At 58.9% G+C, this 23,929-nt stretch overlaps 1 protein-coding gene across 5 annotated transcripts; it reads right to left on the bottom strand.

The window, feature by feature from the left end:
* Window positions 1-14: 14 nt before the first annotated feature.
* Window positions 15-22,759, bottom strand: SREBF1 (sterol regulatory element binding transcription factor 1). 5 transcript variants are annotated; one of them, XR_001138344.1, is made up of 20 exons: window positions 22,552-22,759; window positions 8,633-9,064; window positions 8,076-8,263; window positions 7,852-7,989; window positions 7,550-7,771; window positions 6,802-6,916; window positions 6,122-6,342; window positions 5,682-5,883; window positions 5,381-5,559; window positions 4,877-5,138; window positions 4,629-4,795; window positions 4,271-4,439; window positions 3,606-3,720; window positions 3,204-3,310; window positions 2,984-3,116; window positions 2,617-2,782; window positions 1,942-2,142; window positions 1,738-1,849; window positions 748-1,345; window positions 15-247 (listed from the first exon to the last, which is right to left on the bottom strand). XR_001138344.1 is itself a non-coding variant. In XM_012664979.1 (20 exons), exons 1-20 carry the CDS (start codon window positions 22,640-22,642, stop codon window positions 1,116-1,118), a joined length of 3,543 nt encoding a protein of 1,180 aa, XP_012520433.1. In that variant the 5' UTR covers window positions 22,643-22,665; the 3' UTR covers window positions 530-1,115. The 5 variants fall into 5 exon arrangements, 4 of the variants coding, with proteins under 4 accessions (XP_012520433.1, XP_012520430.1, XP_012520432.1 ...); XM_012664979.1 differs by lacking the exon at window positions 15-247 and adding an exon at window positions 12,101-12,193 and having other exon boundaries at window positions 530-1,345; window positions 22,552-22,665; XM_012664976.1 differs by lacking the exon at window positions 15-247 and having other exon boundaries at window positions 530-1,345.
* Window positions 22,760-23,929: the final 1,170 nt, after the last annotated feature.

Below are 23,929 nucleotides of genomic sequence, written 5' to 3'. Positions count from 1 at the left end.
CTGACCAGATTACCCTGGGACAGGGGCCAGGCTTTGGGGGTGGGGAGGTGCAGATAGAGTCAGGGAGTCTGCCCTTACTGTAGGAACTGGACACCCTGCAGCCCAAAGCTTCCTGAGCTGTGTGAGATGACCAGGGGACAGGGTGGGGGAGCTGAGACACCCCGAACATACAGAGATCCAGTTGTACCTCCTGTCACAACAGGTCCTTGAGGACGCTTGAGTCTATCCTCCCATGTCACCCTGAGACCTGATGGGGGCAGAGGTGGGAGGTGAGAAGGGGCAGCCAAACTTATCAAGGCGCCAAGGTTGATCAGCCCAAAGGCGGCCCAGAGATCAGTGGGACAGATCAGCTGGAGGTCAGCCAGCCATCCCTCCCCATCCCCCACGAAGAAGGTAAACTTCGTTGAGGTGCGTGGGGGATGGGAAGCCTATGCCTACGTAGGCGGGGGAAGGCCTAAAGGACACTTGCTGGTCAGCATGTCTATCAGCTGAGACACACACCCTCCTCCCCAAAGGAATGAAACCTAGATTATAAATAATTTCATTTTATTTCTCTGTACAAAACTCAAACCTATGAAAATAAAGTTTGCAAAAGGCATAGGAGTACGTGAGCCCCGGAGGCCAGCGCACGCTGCTCTACACTATATACAAGTATCCCCAGAAGGGAGAGAGAGACGCCTTGGGGCAGGGCCCCCCCTTGCAGGCCAGGAAAACCACACTGGCACCCCTCAACTCGGGGAAACGTACCTGTCTCTTCCCTCTAGACAGGAGGGGAAAAGCCACCAAGGTGCCCGCTCAGCAAGAAGTAGCGCTCGGCAGGCTCGGCCCCTGCAATGCCCCGACCTGCCACCAGAGGTCAGCACCGTCCTGGCGGCCGCTCGTTGGGCTGGGGAGCCGGCTGGGGAGCCGGTTGGGGTGGTGGGGTTGCGCCTGTCCGGACTCCAGAGCAAGACAAAGGTCCCCGCGGGCTCCCACCCGCCAGGGACAGTGCAGCCATGGCTGAACGGTGCAGACCGGGGTCTCCGGTGCTGCCTTCGGCCTTCAAGGCTCGGACCCAGAACACAGGCCGCACGGGCCGCTCGAGACGGGGGCAGGGCAGGGATGCCGCCTGGAGTCTAGCTGGAGGTGACGGTGGTCCCGCCGCCCAGGCGTATGAGCATCTGCTGGCAGTCGTACAGCAGCCGGCGGTCGCCCAGCTTCTCGAGCGTGCGCGCCGCCTCGGCCAGCATGCCCACGCGCTGCCCGGGCGCCGACAGGAAGCCGGGCGGCAGGTAGCAGGACGCCAGCAGCAGGGCCTCGGCGTGCTCCCTCCGCGTGGGCCGCGGCTCCAGCTCCGCCACTGCGCCTGCGCACACGCACACGGCCGCGTCGGGACGGGCCGCGTCGGGACGGGCCGCGCTCTGGCCACGCCCCGCGGCGCCTCGCGCAGAAGCCTCGCCTCCACCCCAGGCCGGCACAGACCCCAGTGCCCAAGCACGCGGGGTTTGCAGGAGCCCTCTCCCTACCCCAGCCTCAGGCATACACGTGAAGCCTCAGACCTCTGCCCGGGGCCTGTCCAGTAGAACGCGGACTCACAGTCACGCATGCGCGTGTGTCCCACAAATGATGTCTCAGGCCAGGTGTCACCATCAGAACACGCACACACGCACGCAGTAGCTCTCACTATCCGCCAAGCCCCATCTGAGCCCTTCCCACTTGGGCGCGGGGACACCCCTGCGTGGGCAGCTGCCCCCTCACCTCCTTTGCCACTCGGGCCTGCCCGCCGCCTCAGACTGCGGTCCAGGAGCTGGTGAGTCCGCGTGGGGCTGGCCCCTGCCATCAGCCGGGCTGTGGCCTCATGTAGGAACACCTGGGTGAGAAGGCCAGGACAGTCCAGGTTCGGGACTTCCCACACACACTGCTTCATGTCCCCAACGTGAGGAGAGGGCTGCGGGCACTCACCCTACGCATGGCAGGCCGGAAGGTCTGTGCCAGACGCCTCAGGCCACTCAGGTCCCGCTGGAAGCCACGCAGCTCAAGGGCAGAGGCCTGGGCCCTGACACTGGCGCCCTGGGACGTCTGGGCAGGTGCAGGAGGCTGCTGCTGCCGCCACAGGCTGGTGCGCACCACGAGGAGCAGGTCACACAGGAACAGCTGCACGGCCTGGGGGTGGCAGGGGGGGCAGGGGTTATGGGGGCTCCAGCACCGGGAAGGGCAGGGTGGGGGCCCGCGGTGCCAGGGGCCGGCTCCGGGCTGCACTGCCGAGGCACTGCACCCGCCTCACACACGTGCAATGCAACAGCAATGCACCGCGGGGCCGCCCGCCTCTCTAGGCCCCCACGCCGCTGCCTGCAAGGGGAGCAGCCATCCAGCCCTCCCAACGCCGGCCTCCGAAGAGCGGCCCTGCCCCACTGCCCACCCCTCCCCTCCTTCTGGGGGTGGGGAAACTGAGGCTAGATAGGGGCAGCCACTCTCCCCTGGACTCAAGCCTTAGCCAAAAAGCAAAATCAGCCAGACCCCCAGTCCTGCCATGCTTGGGCTAACCCCATGGTCTTCTGTGACCCCTGAGGGGGAATGACCAGGGAGTGGAAAGCTGTGACCCCCTAGCCCTGCCAGGCCCCCGGCCCCACCCCGCACCTTGTCAATGGAGCTGCCAACTGGTGTGGTGGCCAGGCTGTCCCGCAGGTACCCACTGGCCTTCTCACAGATGGTCAGGCTGGCAGGGCCAGATTCTGCCTTTGCACAGCCCAGCAGGGCCCGTGCAGCCTTGAAGGAGTGCAGAGCCGCCCTGGGCAGGGGTCTCCTGTTGGGGCCAGGGCAGAGGAGTGCTGGTCAGACCAGTCCGCAGGCCCTGAGCTCCCCACTGCCCTGGTCTGGCTTCCTGGGGAAGAAAGGGCAGTGACCCCTGCTGGGGAGAACAAAGGCCGGTGGAAGCACAGTGCCAAGGGGCAAGGGAGAGTCGGGACCTGGGGCAAGGGCAGAAAGAATCTGGCTGTGCACTCACTCAGACTCCTGCAGGGCACGGGGCAGGTGTTCCACCAGCGGGTACAGCCTCTCAGCCGCCTCCTCATCCCGCCGCAGCCAGTGGATCACCACAGCCGTCAGCGAGGCCCACCACTTGGCCACTGGGTCTGTGCCTGCAGAGGAGGAAGGGCCCCTGAGCCCTCAGCTACACTGCACGCGGGGCTGAGCAAGGAGTCAGGGGCAGGGGCCTGGGGTCTCACCCGTGGTGGCCATGCTGGAGCTGATGGAAAAGCTGCAGGCGGGAGCGCCAGCAGCATCGGAACAGCTGTTCAACAATTGCAGGTACCCGAGGGCATCTGAGAATTCCCTGTGGCAGGAGAGACTGGCTGTCAGGACAGATGGCAGGGGTCCTAGAAGTCCTAAGAGAGTGCTGGCCCTCCCCACCTACTCCCCAGAGCACGCACGGTCTGATCCCCTAGCTCTGCAAAGTGCCACTGTCTCCTTCTGCTAGACTGGTGGCAAAATGAGATCCAGGGAGGAACCAAGGACACATAGTGAGTGGACAGCAGTCCAGGCTCTGGCCACTACACAGGTCCCTGGACATAGCCATTCCCAGACACACTGGAGGGGTCTTGCCTAGAAGAGGGCATGGGGACACTCACCTGTCTCCATCAGCTGACCCAGGGCTGGGGGTGGTGCTGGGCTGGGCCACACAGTTCAGTGCTTGCTCCAAGAGATGTTCCCGGAATAGCTGCGTCACCTGGGCCAGGGGGTCCACTGTGGGGAGGAGAGGATGAGGGGGCAAGGGACGAGAGCCTCACCCCTGCTATCTACATTCACTGCTACACGCTGGGGGCTCTTCCCTGGGCGGCCTGGAGCCACACCTAGGGCAGGTCAAAAGTGCTGGCTTGGCCCTAGGAGCATTCCCACCAAAGACGGATGGAAGGTGGTGGATAAATACCTGGGCTCCGGACACAGGTATAGTAACAGTGAGGCCTGCTCTCCACTGTCTCCAAAAGGTGCCTGATTAGGTTCCTTTATCAGCTCTGCCCTTTCCCTGCCTCACTTCCTCACTCCAGTTGGTGCTGCCTGGGGTCACCTCCCTAATCAACGACCTGCCCTCAAAGCCCTGCCTTTGCTCCCGAAGAGCCCCGACTGGAACAGAGACCCAGCCAGCCCTTCCCTTTCCTGCAGCCCCCACTGCAGCACCCGACGGCAGGGAGATGGACTGGGCTGGGCAAAGACATCCAGAGACGCAGGGGGCAAGGGACAGGACAGGAATGAGGACAAGAGACAGGACAGGGTACAGGGAGGGGTGAGAGAATACCTGGGTTCCCGGCCAAGCTGTACAGGCTCTCCCGAGGGGCACTGCGCACGGCCCAGTCCCCATCCACGAAGAAACGGTGGCCCACGGGGTGGCAGAGCCACTGCATGGCAAGAGGCACTGAGCCACTCTGTGCCAAGCAGGCCTGGCGGGCGCTACTCAGGAAGAAACGCTGTGGGGGAGGGGAGCTGGGCTGTCACACTGGACCCAGGCAGGGGCTCAAACCCAGACCCGGCCCCAGCTTGGCCTGGTGCCCACATGGTAACCAACCTCATCCTGCACAGCCCCTTGCCCAGGAGCCTCTGGGAGAGCTGCAAAGAGAAGCCCCAGCCCTGTCCCCACCAGCCCACCACCCACTCACTGTCAGAAAATGCAAGGACCGTGGGAGACTGGTCTTGACTCTCAGCGCAGCCGCCACATAGATCTCTGCCAGTGTCACCACAGACATGGCATCCCCCGCACACTCCGCCAGGTTCAGGGCACTCAGTGCCAGGTTGGTGGCAGTGAGGTGCCCGCCTGTGTACTTCCCTGGAAAGCAGATGGGACGTGAGGTTGGGGGTGGGCCGCAGTGGCAGGGAGAGCCCAAGCCCGGCTCCACACCGATCATACCCATGGTATGCAGCTGGTGCAGCTTATGGTACACAAGGGCCGCATCTCGGGTGCTGGCGCGAGCATCCGCCTGCAGGGCACAGTCCCTTTGCAGGCCCCCTGCCCGGCCTGCCAGCCAACGGCCCACCCAGAGACGCTGCAGCAGGTGGCGGATGAGGTTCCAAAGTAGGCTACAGGCCAGGTCCAGGTGGGAGGTGGGCAGGGGCCGGCCCAGCGCTCGCAGGGCCAACCACAGCTGCTGGGTGGCCTGGGCAAAGTCCCCCTGGAGAAGAGGGTTTTTCAAGTGAGAAAAGTGGGACCAGAGTACCTCTCCTCTATTTCTGAAGAGCCATCTGCCTCAGGCTCCTGAGATCAGGGGGGGTCTGAGGGCGATAGGAGCGGGGAGAACAGGGCAGGTCTGTGGTGTGCACAGAGAGCAGGGAAGAGGGGCTGACACCAGCACCTTCCCAGCCTGGGGGCCCAGGTGCTGCCCAGGGCCCTTCCCTGCCCCAGGCTGGCCCTCACCCGGGCCAGGTCCAGGTCGGCCTGTTTGCGATGCCTCCAGAAGTGCACGGCGGGGCCTGAGTGGGGCCGCGTGACTGGCTCTCCGTAGACAAAGAGAAGCACCAGGGAGACCAGCACTAGCAGCCCATTGAGGAGCCAGATCAGTGGGGGCAGCAGCCACTGGGCCCAGCCAGGGCCATCTGTGGGCAGAGGGAAAGGTTTGGGGATCCAGGTGCTAGGAAACTCAGAGTCCCAAGCCCACAGGCCTAGGGTCTACACCCCAAGCATCCCTCCCAGAGATGCCCAGGCTGGCCTGCCCTACCTCTGCCCTCGGTGCCCAGCATGTTGCGCCCAACACTATGGTAGACACTGGTGGCATCCGCAGGGTCAGGAGCTTCCCAGCCTCCTAGCAGGGAGGCCAAGGGGTTGCAGGACAAGCAGAGGAAGACCAGTGTGCACAGGGCCAGGCGGGAGCGGTCCAGCATGCCCCGGCTGTGGGGAGACAGCCGCTGCTCTGGCTTCACCTGGTGGCGGTGGACAGGGTGGTGAGGGCAGAGCCCCAGCGACCTCAGAAAGCGCGGGGCTGGGCAGGAGGGGTTAGGACGCCACCCGCCTTACTGTGGGACCCCACGCAGCTCCAGGCCTATTATTCAGTCTATAAAATGGGAGGTAGGATCTGTTAGGGGCCTCTTCCCGACCCTGTCCTGGGGCTCAGAGGATATCGCTGGGAGTGGGGAAGGGGGCGCCACTTCAGGGCCCAACCTGGCTATCCTCAAAGGCTGGGCTGTCAGGCTCCGAGTCACTGCCACTGCCACCACTGCCACTGCCCCTGCTGCCAAGGGACAAAGGGCTGCTCTGGGAGGGCGAGCCGGCATCCGAGGGTGGTGGCGTCAGCGTGTCCTCCACCTCGGTCTTCACGCCCTCCATGAGTTCATCTGTGTTTCCTCCGCTGCCACGGGTGGATACCAGATCCTTCAGAGATTCTGTAGGCCAGAGAGGAACAGAGGTGGGAGTGAAGGTGGGTCATGCCAGCCCAAATCTGAGCTCAAGGCCCTAGCGGTGTGGGGCTGGGAGCTGGCCTAGCTCCTAAAGCTGGCCTGGGAAGCTGGGGAAGGGCTCAGTTAGGGCCAAACGAGGAGCTAGGGCTGTGCCAGAAGTGACCAAGGGGTTCAAGCTGAAGGTGGGGAGGGGGCCTGGGGCGGCACTGTGAGGCCTGCCCTCCACTGTCTCCAAAAGGTGCCTGATTAGGTACCTTTATCAGCTCTGCCCTTTCCCTGCCTCAACTTCCTCACTCCAGTCGGTGCTGCCTGGGGTCACCTCCCTAATCAACCCTTGGCACCAGAGCCAAGGGTTAGGTGGGGCTGGGGACAGGGCCAGAGCCGGGGGCGTGGCAGGGCTAAAGGGGAAGCCATAGGCCGGGGCAGAATGAGGCCAGGACTCACTGCTTTTGTGGGCAGCAGTGCGCAGACTCAGGTTCTCCTGCTTGAGTTTCTGGTTGCTGTGTTGTAGAAATCGGATGTAGTCTATGGCCTTGCGCAAGACAGCAGATTTATTCAGCTGCAGAGAGTGGGAGGGAGAGAGTGCAGGTGGCCAGTCAGGCCTGGTGGGAGGCACTTAGCAAGGGGGTGCGGAGCTGCTTTGCAACACAGCTGCCTCAGGACCTTTGCACTTGTTCCTTCTACCTGGAACGTTCCTCTGCAGTAGTACCTACCTCCAAGGACAGGCACAAGGACTAACGTGTAAACATACACAGCAGTGTCTGGCTAGCAGCTACTATTATCACCATCTTCGTGCAGCCCTTGCCCTTAGCAAGGCCTTCCCTGACCACAAGATTTAGATTTGCAATTCCCACCACCCTTCTCCCTGCTTTACTTCCACCCTAGCATACTCTAATACTTCCTTAGCCACCCTGTGTATTGGCCACCTCCCCCACCAGAATGGCAGTTCCTCCTTGAGGACAGGGTTTTATCTGTCTTGCTCATTGCTGCAGCCTCCAAGCCTAGAACAGCCCCTCCTTTGTGGAGGAGGCCCATGGTAAAGTATAACGTAATAAACAGGGCTGGCCAGGCCAGGGCAGGCTGAAGCCCAAACCCCTGTGTGCCCAGGCTTGGACTCGATCCCTCCCTTCCTTCCAGTCGCCCCCAGCTGCTCCTTCCCCAGGGTCACCCAAGTCTGTGCCTCTGCCCACACCTTTGCCTCAGAGCCCACCACCAGGTCCTTGAGCTCGATGATCTTGTCGTTGATGGAGGAGCGGTAGCGCTTCTCAATGGCATTGTGGGCTGTGCGCTTCTCACCACGGCTCTGGGCTGAGCCTGGGACCTTGCTGCCAGCTGCCAGCCGGTTGATGGGCAGCTTGTCAGCATCCACAACCAGTGGCACCGTTGCCAAGATGGTTCCACCACTCACCAGGGTCTGCAGGGCCGGGCAGGCATTAGCAGGTAGCATGCATGTGTGCAGACTGCATGCCCTTCTGCCCTGCCCACACCACCCACCTGCAAGGGCCCTGTCTGCACAGCCGTGCCAGGGACCAGGGGGCTAAGTCCTGCTGCCTTTACAGTGGCCCCCACATCTGTCTTCATAGCCGTCAGGAGCAGTGAGTCTGCCTTGATGAAGTGGGGCTGCAGCAAGACCTGGGGGTGGTAGAGGGCTCAGCCACGCATTCGTTGTATCCAGGCCAGGGGCTGCCACCTCCCCAACACCTGGCAAAACCCCTTACCGGGACCTGCTGGATCTGTGAGGCCACAGTGGTTGTTCCTGGGGCTGCTGTGGGGGCAGCTGTGGCTGTCAGTAGCTGCTGGGGGGCTGCACTCTGGACCTGGGTGTGCAAGGAAACGGGCGGGACCCCTGGCGGGGAAGCCAGTGGTAGGCTAGGCAGCGGCTGCTGGGTGCTCGCAGGAGGAGTCCCTGCAGAAATAAAGCCTGGGGCTGCAGCACAGGCTACCCTCACCCACTTTCAACCCACTCTTCAGGTCTCTATCACCATGTGGCCTTGGATTAGTCATGAGCCCTGTGGCTTCCTTTCTGGATAGTCCCTGCCTGGGCTCTGATGCAAATGTGCCAGCTTCCAACCAGGCCTCCAGCGGGAGGCAGTGCTTGACCCAGCAATAAGAACACAAGCCCTGCTAGGAATGGGTGTCTCAAGCAGCAGAGTTTTCTGTTTGTAAAGCCTGCAAATTCCTCTACTAAGACCACAGCAAACACCTCTTCCTGTGCTCCTGGTAGCACCCCGCCCCCGGCTGTCCCCTCCCACCACCACCCTCTACCCCTCCTTACCTGTAGAGAAGCCTCCAGGAGGGCTGGGGTAGCCCAACACAGAGGTGGAGCTGAACTGCAGTGGGGTTGGGGCTGGAAAGCTCTGGGATAGGAGGGCCCCTGGCAGGGGCTGTGGGGTGGGGGGCTGCAGGATGCTTAGTGGCACTGACTCTTCCTTGATACCAGGCTCAGGGGGAAAAGTGGGCACAGATGGGTACATGTTCAATGGGGTGGGTGTGGGCTGGGAAGGGGACAAGGGTGAGGGCGCTGCCTTGGGTCCCCCCAGGAAGGCTTCAAGAGGGGAGCTCAGCATGGCAGGAGGTGGGGACAAGCTGCCTGGGGAGCTGGCATTAGGGCTGGCCGGGTCTGTGCCTCCTTCCCCGTCTCCAGCATAGGGTGGGTCGAACAGGCCAGGGAAGTCACTCTCTTGGTTGTTGATGAGCTGAAGCATGTCTAGGAAAAGGAGAAGAGGGTGTGTGAGTGACAATGGGGTGGAGACTACCCCCCAAACAAGGCATCACACATTTGCACGAGCAAATCTATTTGCACAACTCTCGTCCGCAAACAGCTGTATATGTGTGGGCAATGCCACAGAACAGAAAAGCCACCCGTAGGAGCCAGTGCTCCAGACAGATCGCCATCTCAGGGGCCCCTGTACCCTCCAGAGCGATGCCTGGTGCCGCAAGTACGTCAAATAGCCCTTGCAACAAGTGGACAAAGTGGGCACATGAGGCTCACAGCCTTGCCTCACAGCCGGGCTGGGGCTGAGCCGGGGTCAGGCCCAGGAATTCAGACTTCACAGCCCGAGCTCTTCCTACCACCCAATATTTGCCTGATCATCTGACAATATGCTCAGTCCACAGCAAACAGCAGGCCCATGTTCGTTCGTTCATTCATTCATTCATTCATTCAATGAGCATAGCATATGCCGACTGCACAAGCTACACCAGGCACTGTTCCTGGCTGTGAACAAGACAGACAAAAATCCCTGTCTAGAACGAGGCAACTATCTGGAGAGCTGGGAACGTCCTGTATCTTGACATGGACACTTTTACTCCTGTCTTCAAGGACCATATGTTCTAGAAGACATCACCTTTGAGTCTTCACATACATGCACACACGCACTGCACTGTAGACTCAACCAGCTTCCAAGTGCTTCCCCAGAAGATGACAATCCCTTCCAAACAGTCTTTCCTGCTCTCTCCACACTCTGTCACTACCCCTACCCTAGGACCTGGCTTGGCAAAGGAGCACCCACCTCACCCAGGACAAAAGGAGTCCAGAAGCCAGATACAGCCTTGCCCTGGCCCCACAAGGGCCTCAGTTTCTCAATCTGTGAAACAGGGCCATGCCTCACAGATCCAGTAGGCCCAGTCCTTGGGAGGCGGATGGGACAGAGTAACCAGAGGGAGGAGGTAGCCTAGGGCAGGTGGGAAACAGGGCAGAGAGGATCTTTATATGGGTGCAATGGGCCCCACACCCCACCCACCGGCCACTTCTGGTCTCTTCCTTCAAGGCTGCCCAACAGGGTTCTCTGGGCACAGCACTTGAGAGAGCAACTGAGAGACTGCTAGGAAGTGGGTGACCTCCCCCTCCTTCCAATTTACAAGGGGAGGACAAAGCACAGAGAGAGGCAGGACTGGCTCAAGGCCCTGAAGAGGTGGTAGGGTCCTCCATGACCAGACCAGCTATGCAGCCCAGGCCCCACTCCCCTCAGGGGAGCATGGGCTCCCCAAAGAGATATGACAGGGAAGTCCCCCAAGAGGATACCAGGTCAGAGCAGCATCCTCATCCATGCTGGAAGGACTCAAAGGTGGTGGGGACCCACGTCAGTAGGATGGGTCTGGGCCAAGGGCAAGGCCCACTCTGGAGCCACCCACATTGATGGGGCTAGGCTGGGCCCCTAATCCTCCTGACACACAGCTCTAAGAAGGCAGTGTGATTATTAGCCCCATTCTACAGATGAAGAAACTGAGCTGTAGAGAGGTGACTTGCTGGCATAAGTTCTTACAGAGTCAGAGACAAAACTGTGTCTAGACCCTGCCTGACCCCAATGCCCCAACCACTGGTGACTGCCCTAGGTTGCCTCAGATGATTAGCTCACCTTATCTTGGAGACAAAAAAAAGGACACTGAGGTTCACAGAGGGCCAGAAGCAGCCTAAGAGCATGCAATGGGATTCAAACCCAGGTCTACAAAATGCCAAATCTATTGTCTCTGCACCTTTTCTTACCCCACCAAGAAGCCAGAAACAAAGCTGCCATCACCCACCCATTACTCAGTGTAACAGACTGAGGCTTGGGGCTGAGCCAGCTGCTGGCCATGTAGTCAACCAGTGTGTCTCCATGTGTTTTGGGCACAAGCCCAGGCCCTGCCTGCAGCCAAATAGCCTCAGGACCCAGGCCTGGCCATTTAGGGCTTTGGTTTCGCCTCTATAAAAGCAAGTGCTGTCTGTCCTGACTCCTTCCTCCTCAAACAGACTGGGACACACTCCCCACCTCAGCCCAGCCTGGCCATAGGCTCTCTCCCGAAGCTGGAGACTGGCAGCCTGGCTGGCTCAGCCCAGGGCCCTCTAACCCACTTGCAGTGGCCACCCACTAGGTCAGAGTTTTCTACAGGACCCATGAGCACAATCCCAGGGGCCCTAGTGTTCTCAGGGTCCCCAGCCTGAGCTCCCAGTCCTGCCCGTCACCAACATGAGATTGAGCCTGGCCCAATGGCCTCCTGTAACTGGGCCTCAGTTTCTTCATCGGTACAACAGAAAAGATTAAAACCCTTTTTGACAGAGCTGCCTGAGGCTTTGCCCAGCAGGCAGCTGGCACAGAGTGGGAACTCGACATTGTCTACTGACAGGTGCCAGGCAGGAGATTTACTGCAGGAAGGGACCTCCCTAAGGTCTTCAACAGAGCATGATGGCGGTGGCAGGCTCAGCCTCCCTGGGTCCTCAAATTGAAACCCTCCTGGTTAGTGGACCCTCCAGGTTTACGCAGGTCATAAAGTCATAACGTACTTTCAAATGCGGATCTTCCACCCTTCACCCAGTCCGTATGAGCCCCTTTGATAGATGGGAAAAACTGAGGCCCTTAAAGAAAAACTGACAATGATGACAATCTGGGGCTTCGACTATCTGCCTGGAGAGTCTAAGATGCCCCCAAAAGCAGGGCCACCCAACAGGTAGGACGTCGTGGTAGAGAATAGGACAACTGACCCTGCCCCAGATGTGGAGAAAGCCACCCTCTCCCACCAAACCCCCTTAGGTTCCTGGGTGCTGCTGTCAGGTCTCTAGGCAAACACTTCCGTTGGGTTGCAGGAGGGATTAATGAGGTTAGGGGGTGGTCCACTCACTTCCCCAGTGAGCCAGGAACTGGCATACCCTTTCCCTTTGGAAAGGGCTCTTTCCTACTTGAGTTCCATAGCCTCCACGCCCGCCACCCCCCGTGAGAACCCGGGAGGCATTGCAATAAAGGGGTGGGGATCCTCCGAAAAATACCTTCGAACGTGCAATCCATGGCTCTGCGGTCCGCGCCCGCCCCCTCGGGGCGTCCAGGCGGTTGACTCGGGCCCCTCCCCGCGCGGACTTCACCTGTCAAGGCTCCGCGGAGTTTTAAAGCCGGCTGAGCGCCTCGGCGCGCCCCGCCCCGCTTCGTCCTCAGGCCCCGCCCCTCCCTCAGGCCCCGCCCGCTCCCCGCCCCCCGGGGCTACGGGCCCGGGCATGGGGTGAGTCCACGCGGCCAATCAGCGGCCGCGCCTCCGCCTCACTAGGGCCCGCCCCAGCCCCCGCCCCACCCCCCGACGGCGGCCGGGACTCAGGTTTCACCCAGCGGCGCTGAATGGGACCGGGGTTACTCGCGGGCGTCCGCCTTTAACCCGCTCGGCGCCAACATCCGCCGGGGTTACTGGCGGTCACAGCCCTCTCTCAACTCCCGCCCCTTCGTTATGGGGCCAGCAGAGGAGGATGCCCCAAAACCCCGGAGCTCTGTGTTCGAAATCATCACTGGCTCACTGACATCCTGAAAGAGCCTCAACCGCTCCAAGCCTCAGTTTACTCCTCCAGAAAAACAGGACAATTATATCTCCCTGACACGGAAAGGTAGAAGGAAGGGAGATAATATGGGCGCAGCACTTAGTACTCGAGAAGCGCTTAATTAAGGCCACGGGCTGCCGGGTGGTGGCTGCAGTGCAGGGACCTCCCCCTCTTGGGGCAGCCTCAGAATGGGGCTACCTACCCTTCGTTCCAGTGGGGTGCGCATGGTCTGGGATCGCGAGAACCACCGCTGATAACAGGTCACTTCCGGGAAACTGAGGCCCAGAGTAAGGAAGGGAAACTTTTACCCCAAATTACACATCCAGGGTCTCCTGACTCCCATCACCAATGTCCCTCTGCAGGGTCAGTGAAGTCTGACCCTCTCCCTCAAGGTCTCACAGCCCTCTAGCTGTCACCAGGTAAGTCTCAACTCGCTTATTCATTGTGGGGCCCTGGGAGGCCAGGAAGAGACCCAGTTTCCTGGGACAGAGGTGGGGAAGGTAGAGGTGACAGGCTCTGGGGGTCTTTTGAAGGGCTGCCTGAGCCTGTCTCCTGTTCTGTCAAAGGTAAAAGTTCAACACACACACACAGAGATGATCAGAACTTGGCCAAGTAGACCACCCACAAGGCCCACCTCAGCCTCACATGCAGGATGGCTGTTCCCCCACACCCCCAGCTGTGAAGGGTGGCTGAATCCTGGGCAGGCGGCCGGGCAGCTCAGCAGTCAGTGTTGGGGGGCTGAGGGCCACTGTGACCCAACTCTCCCTTTTCATGAGCCTAAGCAAGAAAACTCAGCCATGTCTCCCTCACACCCTGCCCCCCACCCCCTCCAGGTCCTTCTTTCATGGCCTGCTCTTCCCCCGGCCCCTCACCTGCTGTGTGACCAGGGCAGTCCCCTCTCCCTCTCCCAGCCCCAACCCCGAGAACCCTCAAGGGTGGGGATTATGGGAGAACAAGTGTGTAAAGCACCCACCACTCAGCGGGGTCTCAACAAAGGTTAGTTCCCTCTGTAGCACATGGAATGGTCTAGAACTAGGAAGTCAGGTAGTACGTTGCTGGGTTCAACCTGGAGCTCCATAACCATTTGATGGGGATCTTTTTAAGGGGCATTAACAGGGCCTGACTAAGGTGAGCAAGAGTCACCTAGGGTGCACAATGTAAGGCAGTGCCTCTCTCGCCTCACCCTGGTCCCTGCCCTGGAAGCTAGGACAGCTGGTCTCGAGAGGCTCACCCACAGCCCCTAAGCTGTGGCCCGCCATGGGTGAGCTGAGCACGGGCTTCCCCAGGGACATTCAGAAGGTGCTTCTGGTTTCTACACACTTTCTGAACACGGAGAAGGGCAGCCCACACTGCGGGCCTCAGTGGGGCCCGCTGATCCCCCTGTCATTCACCTTTCCAGGCTTGTGGACCCCCAACAACCCCTCCCGAAGCCTGGATTCCTCCTTTTTCCTCCTCTCTTGTCCTGATTCTATCAGGATTCAAGGGGAAACTTGAAACTTCAACCCACCCCACCCCAACCCTCCCCCTTCTACCTTCAAACAGCCCTCTGAAGGCAGACAGGGGCAGCCTTTAATGACTCTGGCCTGTTGATTCTGTGAGGCCGTGACAGAAATCTTGAGAGCACCTCACGTCACAAATGTGCAGAATTCAGCTCTGACTGTGATAGAAGCCTACAACTCCTTTCAACCCACACAAGGCCTTAAACCCCAAACAACCTCTGCTTGCATGCCTCCTGGGATAGGGAGCTCACCACCTCCCCCCCCACAACCTGGTCCACAAAGCCCAGGTCCATCTCCTTCACAACATCTACTGCCCTTCCCTAAGCGTCCGGTGTGCCTGTCCTGTGCCCGGCACCAGGGGTACACGTGCACAGCACAAAGACCTTTCCTCATGGAGCCGATGTGCCAATGAGGGAGACCAGTGGGATGCAAATGCACGGGGAAATGTGGGTGCGGGTGGCGATGAGCACCAGGAAGAAACTGAGGCAGGGTAAAGAGAGTGTGAGGGAGCCATTGTAGACAAGGGGGTCAGGACAGGGCTGTCTGAGGAGGTGACATGTGAGTGGAGGCCTGAATGAAACAAGGGAGTAGGCCAGAAGGGAGGACTGAAGAAACAGCACATGCAAAGGCCCTGAGGTGGGCGCAAACATGACATGATAGCGGGACAGCATGGAGGCCAGTGTGGCTGGAGCAGAGGGAGTGAGGAGGGTGGAGGCCGGGGAGGCCGCCAAGGAGTTGGGATTCCAGCCCCGGTTTGTCTGTCACCTGAGCCAAGGTCCCCGATTCTCCAGGGGATGATGGGAAAGGGATTTGCAAGCTGTCCCGTGCAACACAGATCACAAAGAGCGCACAGTCTGTGGAGAAGGGTAAATGGTGTAAGTGGCGGTGTGTCACCACCACACAGGAGGACATGGGATGTTGGCTCGTGGGCTCCCCAGAGCACACCACCTCTGCCTGCCTGATGGAGGATGCAGGGTGGAGTGGGCACTCACCTGTGGCTCCAGGCACCAGGCTGCACCCTGCCTGCCTTCCTGCTCCCACCTAGGGCCTCCTTCATCCTCCTGGTAACTCAGGTCGTCAGGTTCCGGTGTCCTTAGCTGGTCATGTAAGCAACAGGGGCACAGGCTGCCCTTTGTGCACTCACGGCTGCCCCAGGGGAACCAGTGTGTGCCAGCTCTTCCCAGAATGGGATGGGCCGATGGCTGGAGCCCCGGGCGCACCTGGGCCCTCCTGATGGATGAGGAAACTAAGGCTCAGAGGGAGGCCACGTGCCCAAGGTCCCATAGGTACCAAGTGAAGAATCTGGGACTTAACCCCAGTTCTGCTGACCCCAGAGCCTACTCTTCAGCCCCAGCCTGCCAGGGACAGGAGTGAACCTCAAATGCAGCCTGGCTCTGCTCTAACCAGCTGTTGCCACTTGTCACAGCTCAGCTAGGAGACAACCTGAGGCTCTTTAAGGCTCGGCTCTAGCACTGTCTCCTCCCGGAGGCCTTCCTAACCACCACCCCCTAGGCCCACTCCACCTCCCTCACCAGATCAGAGGCCCAGCCTCAACTGGGGCCCCTCAAGGCAGGGCCAAGGCCTGAACCAGCTTTGTGACCCCAGCCTCACCCAGCACAGGGCTGAGCACAGAAGGGACCACAGTCAGGAGCTGTGTGGATTCCAGCCACAGCCACTCCCACCACTGTGCCCTACTGGGCTCCCTCCAGCCACCTCAGTGCCATCACCCACGCACTCGCTCAGCCTTGCTTTCCTTGTCTGCTTTCTGAACATACCACACCAATGCCATCATGCGTTTGCCCAGGTGTTCCCTCTGCCAGAAATGCCCCTCCACCGTCCTTTGTTCACCTGGCAAATTCCTATTCCTCCCTCAAAACTTGCTCTGATGTCCCTCCGGACCCTTCCCTCGTCTGTGCCACTGCACACCAGATGCTCATACACTGACGACGCTGACCTGTGAAACTCAGTTACCCGTCCTCTTCCTGGAGCCACAGGTGTGCTGAATCGCCCTGAGCAGAACTGGAAGATGGAGATCAAACAAGACGCTGGTCAGCACCAGTTCAGGTCGTCAGCCCGGGCACACGCTTACCATTCTGGCAGCTGAAAAACAACCTGTGCCCAGTGCAGTGGCAATTCTGGGGGTAGTCACCTGCTGCTGGGCAAATTGTTCACAGTCTAAATAGCAGTGCTATGCATTTCTTCATGTAAATTATATATATTTCTCCCTTTGGGGTCATTTCCTTGCAGCTTGTTTTAAAGGCAGCAAGATGGTTTTTTTAGAGCTGCCAGGCTGCTCTCTGGGAAAGATAAACCCCTTTACAACCTCACTTACAATGTAACCCCTCTCCTCACAGCATCACCAGCACTGGGGTTTTATTGTTTTTATGTACTTTTGGTTGCTTTGCTCAGGGCTGTGACTGGAACCTTGAAGGTGCTTTTGTTTGCATTTCCAAGGCTGCCTGAACGTGTTCTGTGCGGCAAACCATCAACTGTGGCCGGAGATTCAGAAACACCTGCTACATTCTGCCCTCCTCCCCTAGCTAGAAAAGGTGCTTTCTCACAGATCTCCACTCATTCACCCACCTCAGCTGCCACTGGGCCTGGGCCACAACAGGCTGGGTGGCCAGGGGTTGTGAGGGAATCAGGTGTCCTCATCTGTAAGATGGGTGAGGAGGTGACAATGGCATTTCTAAGGTTCCTTCCAGCTCCAGTCTCTTAACTGTAATGGACAGGGCACTTGTTCCCTGTGGTGGGGTGGGGACTCCCCACTGGCCTGGGCCAGCCCCACCTTGTCTCTCACACAGAGACCCAGAACCACCACATGGTGATGCTTAGAACTTGGAACCAAAGCCCAGAACATCCTAGAAACTTCCAGCACAGGCTTCTTGGATAATCACTGCTAACATACGTTGAACTAAACATATCAGTTGCCAGGTACTGGTTAAGTGCTCTAAATGGTGATAATAACAACACTAACGGGCATTGGTTGAGGGCTTACTATCTGCATGCACTGCTTAAGACTTTGACCCAAATTAGCTCTTCTGACCTCCACAACTCCCAGAAGCTCCACACCTGGAGCCAGCCTCAAAGACTCCCTGCCCTCTCACCAGGAGTCCCTACACCGGTTTATAAGGCTCTCCCCATCCCTATATGACCACCTCTGTGGAGCATGTGGCATGTGGGTCCCACACATTGGGCAGTCCCAGTCAGTTCCCAGGGTCAAAGGCCACATCCACAGGGCCTGTGGCTGGCAAGAGACAAGGCCAGAGATACTTCCTCTGGCCAGCGCAGCAATTGCAACCTGGGCTACTCCTGTCAGTGGGGAACGTCCAGATCCCAGGCCTCGGCCTCACAGTGACCCCTGCCTGGAGCTGACCAGGTCACTTGGGATGTTTGTGTCCGGCTAGGTGACTGTCGGGCAGGAGGTAACTCCCAGCTATCTACCCACAGCCTCCCTGGACCCACTCCCAGCATCCTCCTCCCCATCCCCCAGCCCTGCCCCCTCAGAAGCATTAGGGCTGAAGCTCTGGGGGCTCAGAGGCAGCAAATCTGACAGTCTTCATCGCCTGCTTTTCAGGGGAGGCCCCTGCAGGTCACAAAGGGCAGGGCACTTTCCTGAGGAGAAACAGCAATTCGTGACCACACTGGGAGGGCTTTCTGCTTTCTGCTGCCCTAAGGTTGGACAGGCTGGACACCAAGAGGCAGAGAAAGGCACAGAAAGGGGAACACATCTGACAGGAGAGGCTCAGACTCCACTGCTGAGGGGCTCTGGACACAGGCTGAGGGAGAAGGGGCACCCTAGCAGGGCAGGCTGTGCCCCGGGAGCGGGTTCTGGATGGATGGGCAATGTCAAAGGAGGGGCAGGTCTGGCAAACCTTGCAAGTCTCGAATGCCATGATGAGACAGGGAACTTTATCTTAGGGGAACTGGGGAGCCATGGATGGTTTGAGACCTGGGGAGTTACGTGCTGGGAGCTGGGCAGTAACCAGTCTAGAGCTGCGTTTTCTAGGGACTGCTCATGCTTGGTGAGAATAGGGAGAGGACTGGGGCACACAGTATCCTGGTGAGAAGTGTGGGGTGGCAGAGTGGGCCCCTAACGTGCCCTTTCCACCAAGGCTGTCCTGGACCAGGAAACAGCCAGACACACATGGCCCGGAAGCAAGGCCCCACACGGCTGGGCTGGGAGAAAGCACTGCCTAGGGCAAGGTGGCACTGGCAGGGAGGTGAGGCGAGGCCCAGGAGGGCTTCAGGGCAGCAACCTTTGACTTGACATCTGGGGTCCAGCAGACGAAGAGCAGATATAGAGGTGCAGGCAGAGGAAAGAGACCCTCAGCCCCCTTCCCGTGCTTGACCAGAACTCTGTTTCCATCTGCCTTTTCTGCACTTATAAACTTGAGCAAGATCTGATAAATTAATCCTCAGTGGGAAGGAGAAGACCTCTGCAGGCTTAATAATAATCCCCAACACGTGTAAGAGCTGCTCTCATGTTCCATCCTCTCCCCACTGCTGCAAGGAACCCCAAAGCACAGAGTGAGGAAGGAAGGCTCCAGAGGAGATGGAGCTCATTGAGGTCTTGGTGCAGAGGCAGGACTCGAACTCAAAGAGCACTATAGCCAGGCAAGTGCCTTCACCCACAGACACCAGGACTCACGGTGGCAGCCCCACCCTAAAAGCTATTCACATGACAGAGTTTGGCCAAGGCAGGTGGCAGGGCCAGCTGGGTGTGGGTGGCTTCAGGCCCTCAGCTTGCTCCCCAGTGCCAGCTCCCAGTCTCATGACTCAAAGGCTGAACTGGGCTTGAAGGGGGAGGCAGCCACATGGCCTCTGACTCCTCTGTGACCCACTCCCAGGTCCCCAGCATAGCCCCACATGGAGCAGCCTCCTCAACCCCCCAGCCCCAGTCTTAGGACCCTAGTGGTTAAGAGCTTAGGAGCTAAGAGTATAGGCTCTGAAACCCACAGCCTGGGTTTGAATCCTGGCTCCACCATGATCTGGCTGTGTGACCTTTTTTTTTTTTTTTTTTTTTTGAGACAGAGTCTCACTCTTTTGCCCGGGCTAGAGTGCTGTGGCATCATCCTAGCTCACAGCAACCTCAAACTCCTGGGCTCAAGCAATCCTTCTGCCTCAGCCTCCCGAGTAGCTGGGACTACAGGCATGCACCACCATGTCTGGCTAATTTTTTCTATATATTTTTAGTTGTCTGATTAATTTATTTCTATTTTTAGTAGAGACGGGGTCTCGCTCTTACTCAGGCTGGTTTTGAACTCCTGAGCTCAAACAATCCGCCCGCCTCAGCCTCCCAGAGAGCTAGGATTACAGGCGTGAGCCACCGCGCCCGGCCTGGCTGTGTGATCTTGAGCAAGTCACTTAGCCTCTCTGTTCTGTTCCTTAAGGCCCTCATCTTCATCATAAGTCTACCCAGTTGGAGTTGTCAGGAGAATTCAATGAGATCATCAACACAGTGCCTAGAAGACAGTAAGTGCTAAATTAGTGATCCCTATTCATGTTATAACCTCTCACCCTGGCAGCCAGAGGGAACTTACACAACTCGAGCACGGCATGCACCTGCCCCAACCCCCCATTGTCCTCCAGCCAGTCCAGCTCCCATCCTGGCACCTGAGGCCTGCCTGGCTCACCTGTCATCTCTCATGCCTCTCGGGGATCTGGCCTTCCCACCCTGAATCACCTCTCTCTAGACCTTACGAACCTGCCCAGCTCCACACTTTGTAGAAGCTTCAAAAGCAGGCTCAGCCTCTGACCAGCAAGTCCCTCCCAGAGCCTGATCCTACAGAACTAAATGAGGAGCTGGGCAAAAACCAGCCTCGGGTGTCCACTGCAGCACAGTTTACGAAGACAAACAGCCTAGATGTCCATTGACAGGGATCAGGTGAATAAATGAGGGAATCTGACTGTTGTCTGGCTGTTGACATGGAACCAAGCAGGTACAATCTGCTGTGAACCAATGGCCCTATTCTAATTTATTAAAAATATAGATTTATGGTTGTCAGAGGCTGTAGGTAGGAATGGGGAGTAACTGTAAAAAGGCATGAGGGATTTTACTGGGGTGATGAAAATGTCCTACAACTAGTAATGGTCATACAACTCCAAAAATTTACTAAAAATCATTGAATGATACACTTAAAATGGATACATTTTATGGCATGTAAATCATACCTCAATAAGGTTTTTATTTTTAATTTTTTTTTTTTTTTGAGACAGAGTCTCACTCTGTTCCCCTGGCTAGTGTGCCGTAGCGTCAGCCTAGCTCACAGCAACCTCAAACTCCTGGGCTCAAGCGATCCTCCTGTGTTGGCCTCCCAGAGTGCTAGGATTATAGGCGTGAGCCACCATGTCCAGCCCCTCGATAAAGTTTTTAAAAAGCTGATGAAGAGTGTACAGCCATCCCTCAAATACACACACACGCAGAGGAAATAATCCCTCAAATAATTAACAGGACTTATCTCTGGGTGGTGGGTTTAGAGATTGTATTTTGTCTTTGCTTACCTGTACTTTCTGATTTTTCTACAATGAAAAAAGATGTATTGTGTAATTGGGGAGAAGAATAGGTGGTTTGAATACCTGAAAAATCCTCCACTACAGTGGGCAAACCTCAGCTCCCACCTCAGCAGGAAGGGGCTGCCTGGTCCTCAAGAGACGGACTAGGGTCTGACCCCAAATCCCCCCACAATAGCTGCCCATGTCTGGCCTTTGGGTCTGGAGAGACAATGTTTCTATCCATCAGTCAATAAGAAAAACCCAGACACACCTTTGATTCTATTGTTCAACTCCCCCATGAAGGGAGCATTCGCATCCTCATTTTTCCAGAGGAGGAAACTGAGGGTGAGAGGGCTTGAGCAGGATGGCAAAGGAAGTGAGTAGTGTCCAGGTTCAAGTCCTGACCCCAAAACCCATGTTTTTCCAGCTGGGTCATGGTGCTTCTCAGACTGCTCCCCTTGGGCCCAGCACTGTGGAACTGGTAATTGAGTCAGGCTGGGACCTCCCTAGGGCTTGGAATATCAGGGTTCATCACTCCAGAATGCAGTGAAGGACAGCCCTTCCCTGGGGGAGGCCGTTTTAGAAAAGCCCCACAATGAGGCCCTCTCCTCTGTGATCCTCCCCTACCGCAGCCCCAGGAGGAAGGGGCTGAGAAGGCCCTAGGGTAGGCAGCCAGCTGGACTAATTTGCAAGACTGCAGGAGGGCAGGAGTTGGGGTGGCTTTGATGTGTCTGTTTTGCCAACCCCAGGGTGGCCACAGAGTGCATGGACACGTCCATTCAGGTTGTGAGTCTAGGCAGCTTGTTCCTGTGACCTTGGCCTTAGTTTCCCCTTCGACCAAATGCAACTTAGCCAGTGTTGCTAAAACTCCTGCACAACCACAGAGGGTAATTTGCTGGCGGGCTTCGGTTTACCCTCTCCACAAAGAGCCCCCAACTGGCACCTGCTGCCATTGTTGGCTTCCAACCCCTTCTCTGTATAACAATCAGAGCGATGCTTTTAAAGGTGTAAGGAAGACGGAGCCACGGCTCTGCTCCAGGCCTCTCCCTGGCGGACAAGGCCTGGCCCATCCCCTCCAGACCTACCTCCTCAACCTCCCCACCTTTGTAAGCCTCTAACTCCTCAAACTTAGGCCCCGGAGCCCTGGCCTGGCCAACGTCTTCCTCGGCTAGTCGCAGGGCTGACCCTCAGGGCTCAGCTCAAAACTCTCTCTACTCAGAGAGTCCACCGCTCAACGCAAAGTAGCCACATTCCTGCCCCACCCTAAGGTGCAACTAAATATCCCCTTGCAGATGTCCCTAGGGATTTTTGTACTCCCAAGAAGGGGGGAGCCTGGGTCTGTCTGTGAACCCTCAGTGCCTGAGGCGGGGCCTGCCATTCAGTAGATGCTCAATAAGTGTGCGCGGAAGCGACGCCAGCCCGTCGCAGACCCAGAGAACCAGACCCGAAGACCGGGAGGGCAACAGGCAGCGCTATGCGCACGCGCAAGAGCCCCAGCACGGAGCTGAACTCTCGGGCCGGAGGGAATGACCGTGAGTAACCCCGCACCGACGTCACAGCTGGGGCGGGGCTTCGGCGACACCTAGGTCCCAAGCTCCAGCCGCGGCCGCCACAGGGCTGGGGATTCACCACCGGCGGAACGGCGCAGAGCCCGGGACGCCTAGAGGCGCACGTGCCCCGCCCCGAGCTGCCAAGGGACCCCGGCACGGCGCGGCCTGGCCCCGGAGCCCGCGGCCCGAGATGCCGGGGCGGGTGTCGGAGGCTCGGTGCGGCCCCGGACACCGAGGGCCACAGCGCACAGCCCAGAGACGCCGGGAAGCCCGGTGCATGCACAGCACGGAGCGGGCGCCCGAGGGGCAGACAAAGGCCGGGCCCCCGCTCGCGCCGCCCGGCGCGGCTTCCAGCCCAGCGGCCCAGACGCACCTTCGATGTCGGTCAGCAGCGCCGCGTCCAGGTCGCACGGCTCGGCCAGCGCCTGCTCCAGAGCCTCCTGGCTGAAGGGCGCCTCGTCCATGGCGTAGCCGCCTCCTCCGGGCGGCCCGCCGGGCCCGCCGCCGCGCACAGCCCTTGTAGGGAGGGCCGCAGCCGCTGCCGCCTCTCCGCGCCTTCGCGTCCCGCCCTGACCTGGGTGGCAGCCCGGCGCCCTCGAAAAGTTCCTCAGAAACTAGGTTCCCCGGCGGCCGCTCCGCAGGGCGGGCGAGGCGGGGGCGGGGCCCTGAGGAGGCCCCGCCCCCCGGGTAAACGGCCCCGCCCCGCCTGGAGAGAACGGGGACCGGGGCTCCCGGGTGTGCGCCTAGGTCAGAGTGCCCTCCAGCCATTCACTTTATAAGGCCTCGCGCACAGCAGCCTCGGGCAGGCCACGGCCCCTCTCTGGGCCTCAGATTCTCCAGCACCAAAAGGGGGCCGAGGGAAACCCCAGTAGTGGCCCCATCCCAGAGGTCTCTGGACTTGGGAGCGAGGAACCGACAAATCTCCCTTCCTAGGTTTGACTCTAGAGCACAAGACAGGCCCAGGTCCAAGTTAGGCTGTCCCAGGTCTGCTGCGTGGCCCTGGGCCAATTACATCACTCTATGCCTCAATTTTCCTCATCTGTAACGTGGGCCTAAGGGTGCCTCTCCACCAACCGGCTGGCACATTAGTGATGATGGAGGGGTCACAGCCTCTGAGATCATCCAGCCTGCTGCCTGCAAAAGAGTGGGAAGACTGGCCTCCTGAGGACGGGAGTGGCTGAAGGGAGAGCCTGGAAGAGGCTGGAATTTCCCATCCTGTCTTAATCTGGTTTCCTCCGGGATCCAGTTGTAGGGGCAGGAGAGGGGCTTGGGGGCCAGCAGGCCCAGTCCAGCTCTTGAAGGAGGAAGCCAGTACTCAGGAAGACCCAGAGAAACCATGTCCTGTCAAGCACACAAAGCCACTCGGGAACTATAGCAGGGTTGGGCCTCAGGGTTGTCTGACACCAAAAACAGAGGGATGGAGGCCACAAGGAAGAGGCAGACTGCTTTGGACCTGAGCCAGGTTGCCCTGGATCACGACAGGCTGGGGCTAGGTCAGAGCAGCCAGCCTGGCGGAGGAGAGGCCTGGAAACTGAACCCTGGGCCCTGTGGCTTGGGGACAGAGCCAGGTCAGTCAGCTGGGAGGGAAGGGGGTCCCAATGAGGTGGCCTGAAATAAACTAGAATCAACACTCAGGTATCTGAATGTGAGAAGGCAGTGAGCTCCCTGTCCCTGGAGGTATGCAAACACAGAGAGGCACCCTTGGTGAGGAGCAGCCAGGGAGACTCAGAGGTCTGGACTCGCAGGCCCTC

Source organism: Propithecus coquereli, unplaced genomic scaffold, assembly GCF_000956105.1.
Source record: "Propithecus coquereli isolate 6110/MARCELLA unplaced genomic scaffold, Pcoq_1.0 Scaffold946, whole genome shotgun sequence".
In the NCBI taxonomy this organism is placed as follows: Eukaryota; Metazoa; Chordata; class Mammalia; order Primates; family Indriidae; genus Propithecus; species Propithecus coquereli.
This window is presented reverse-complemented; position numbering and strand designations above follow the sequence as displayed.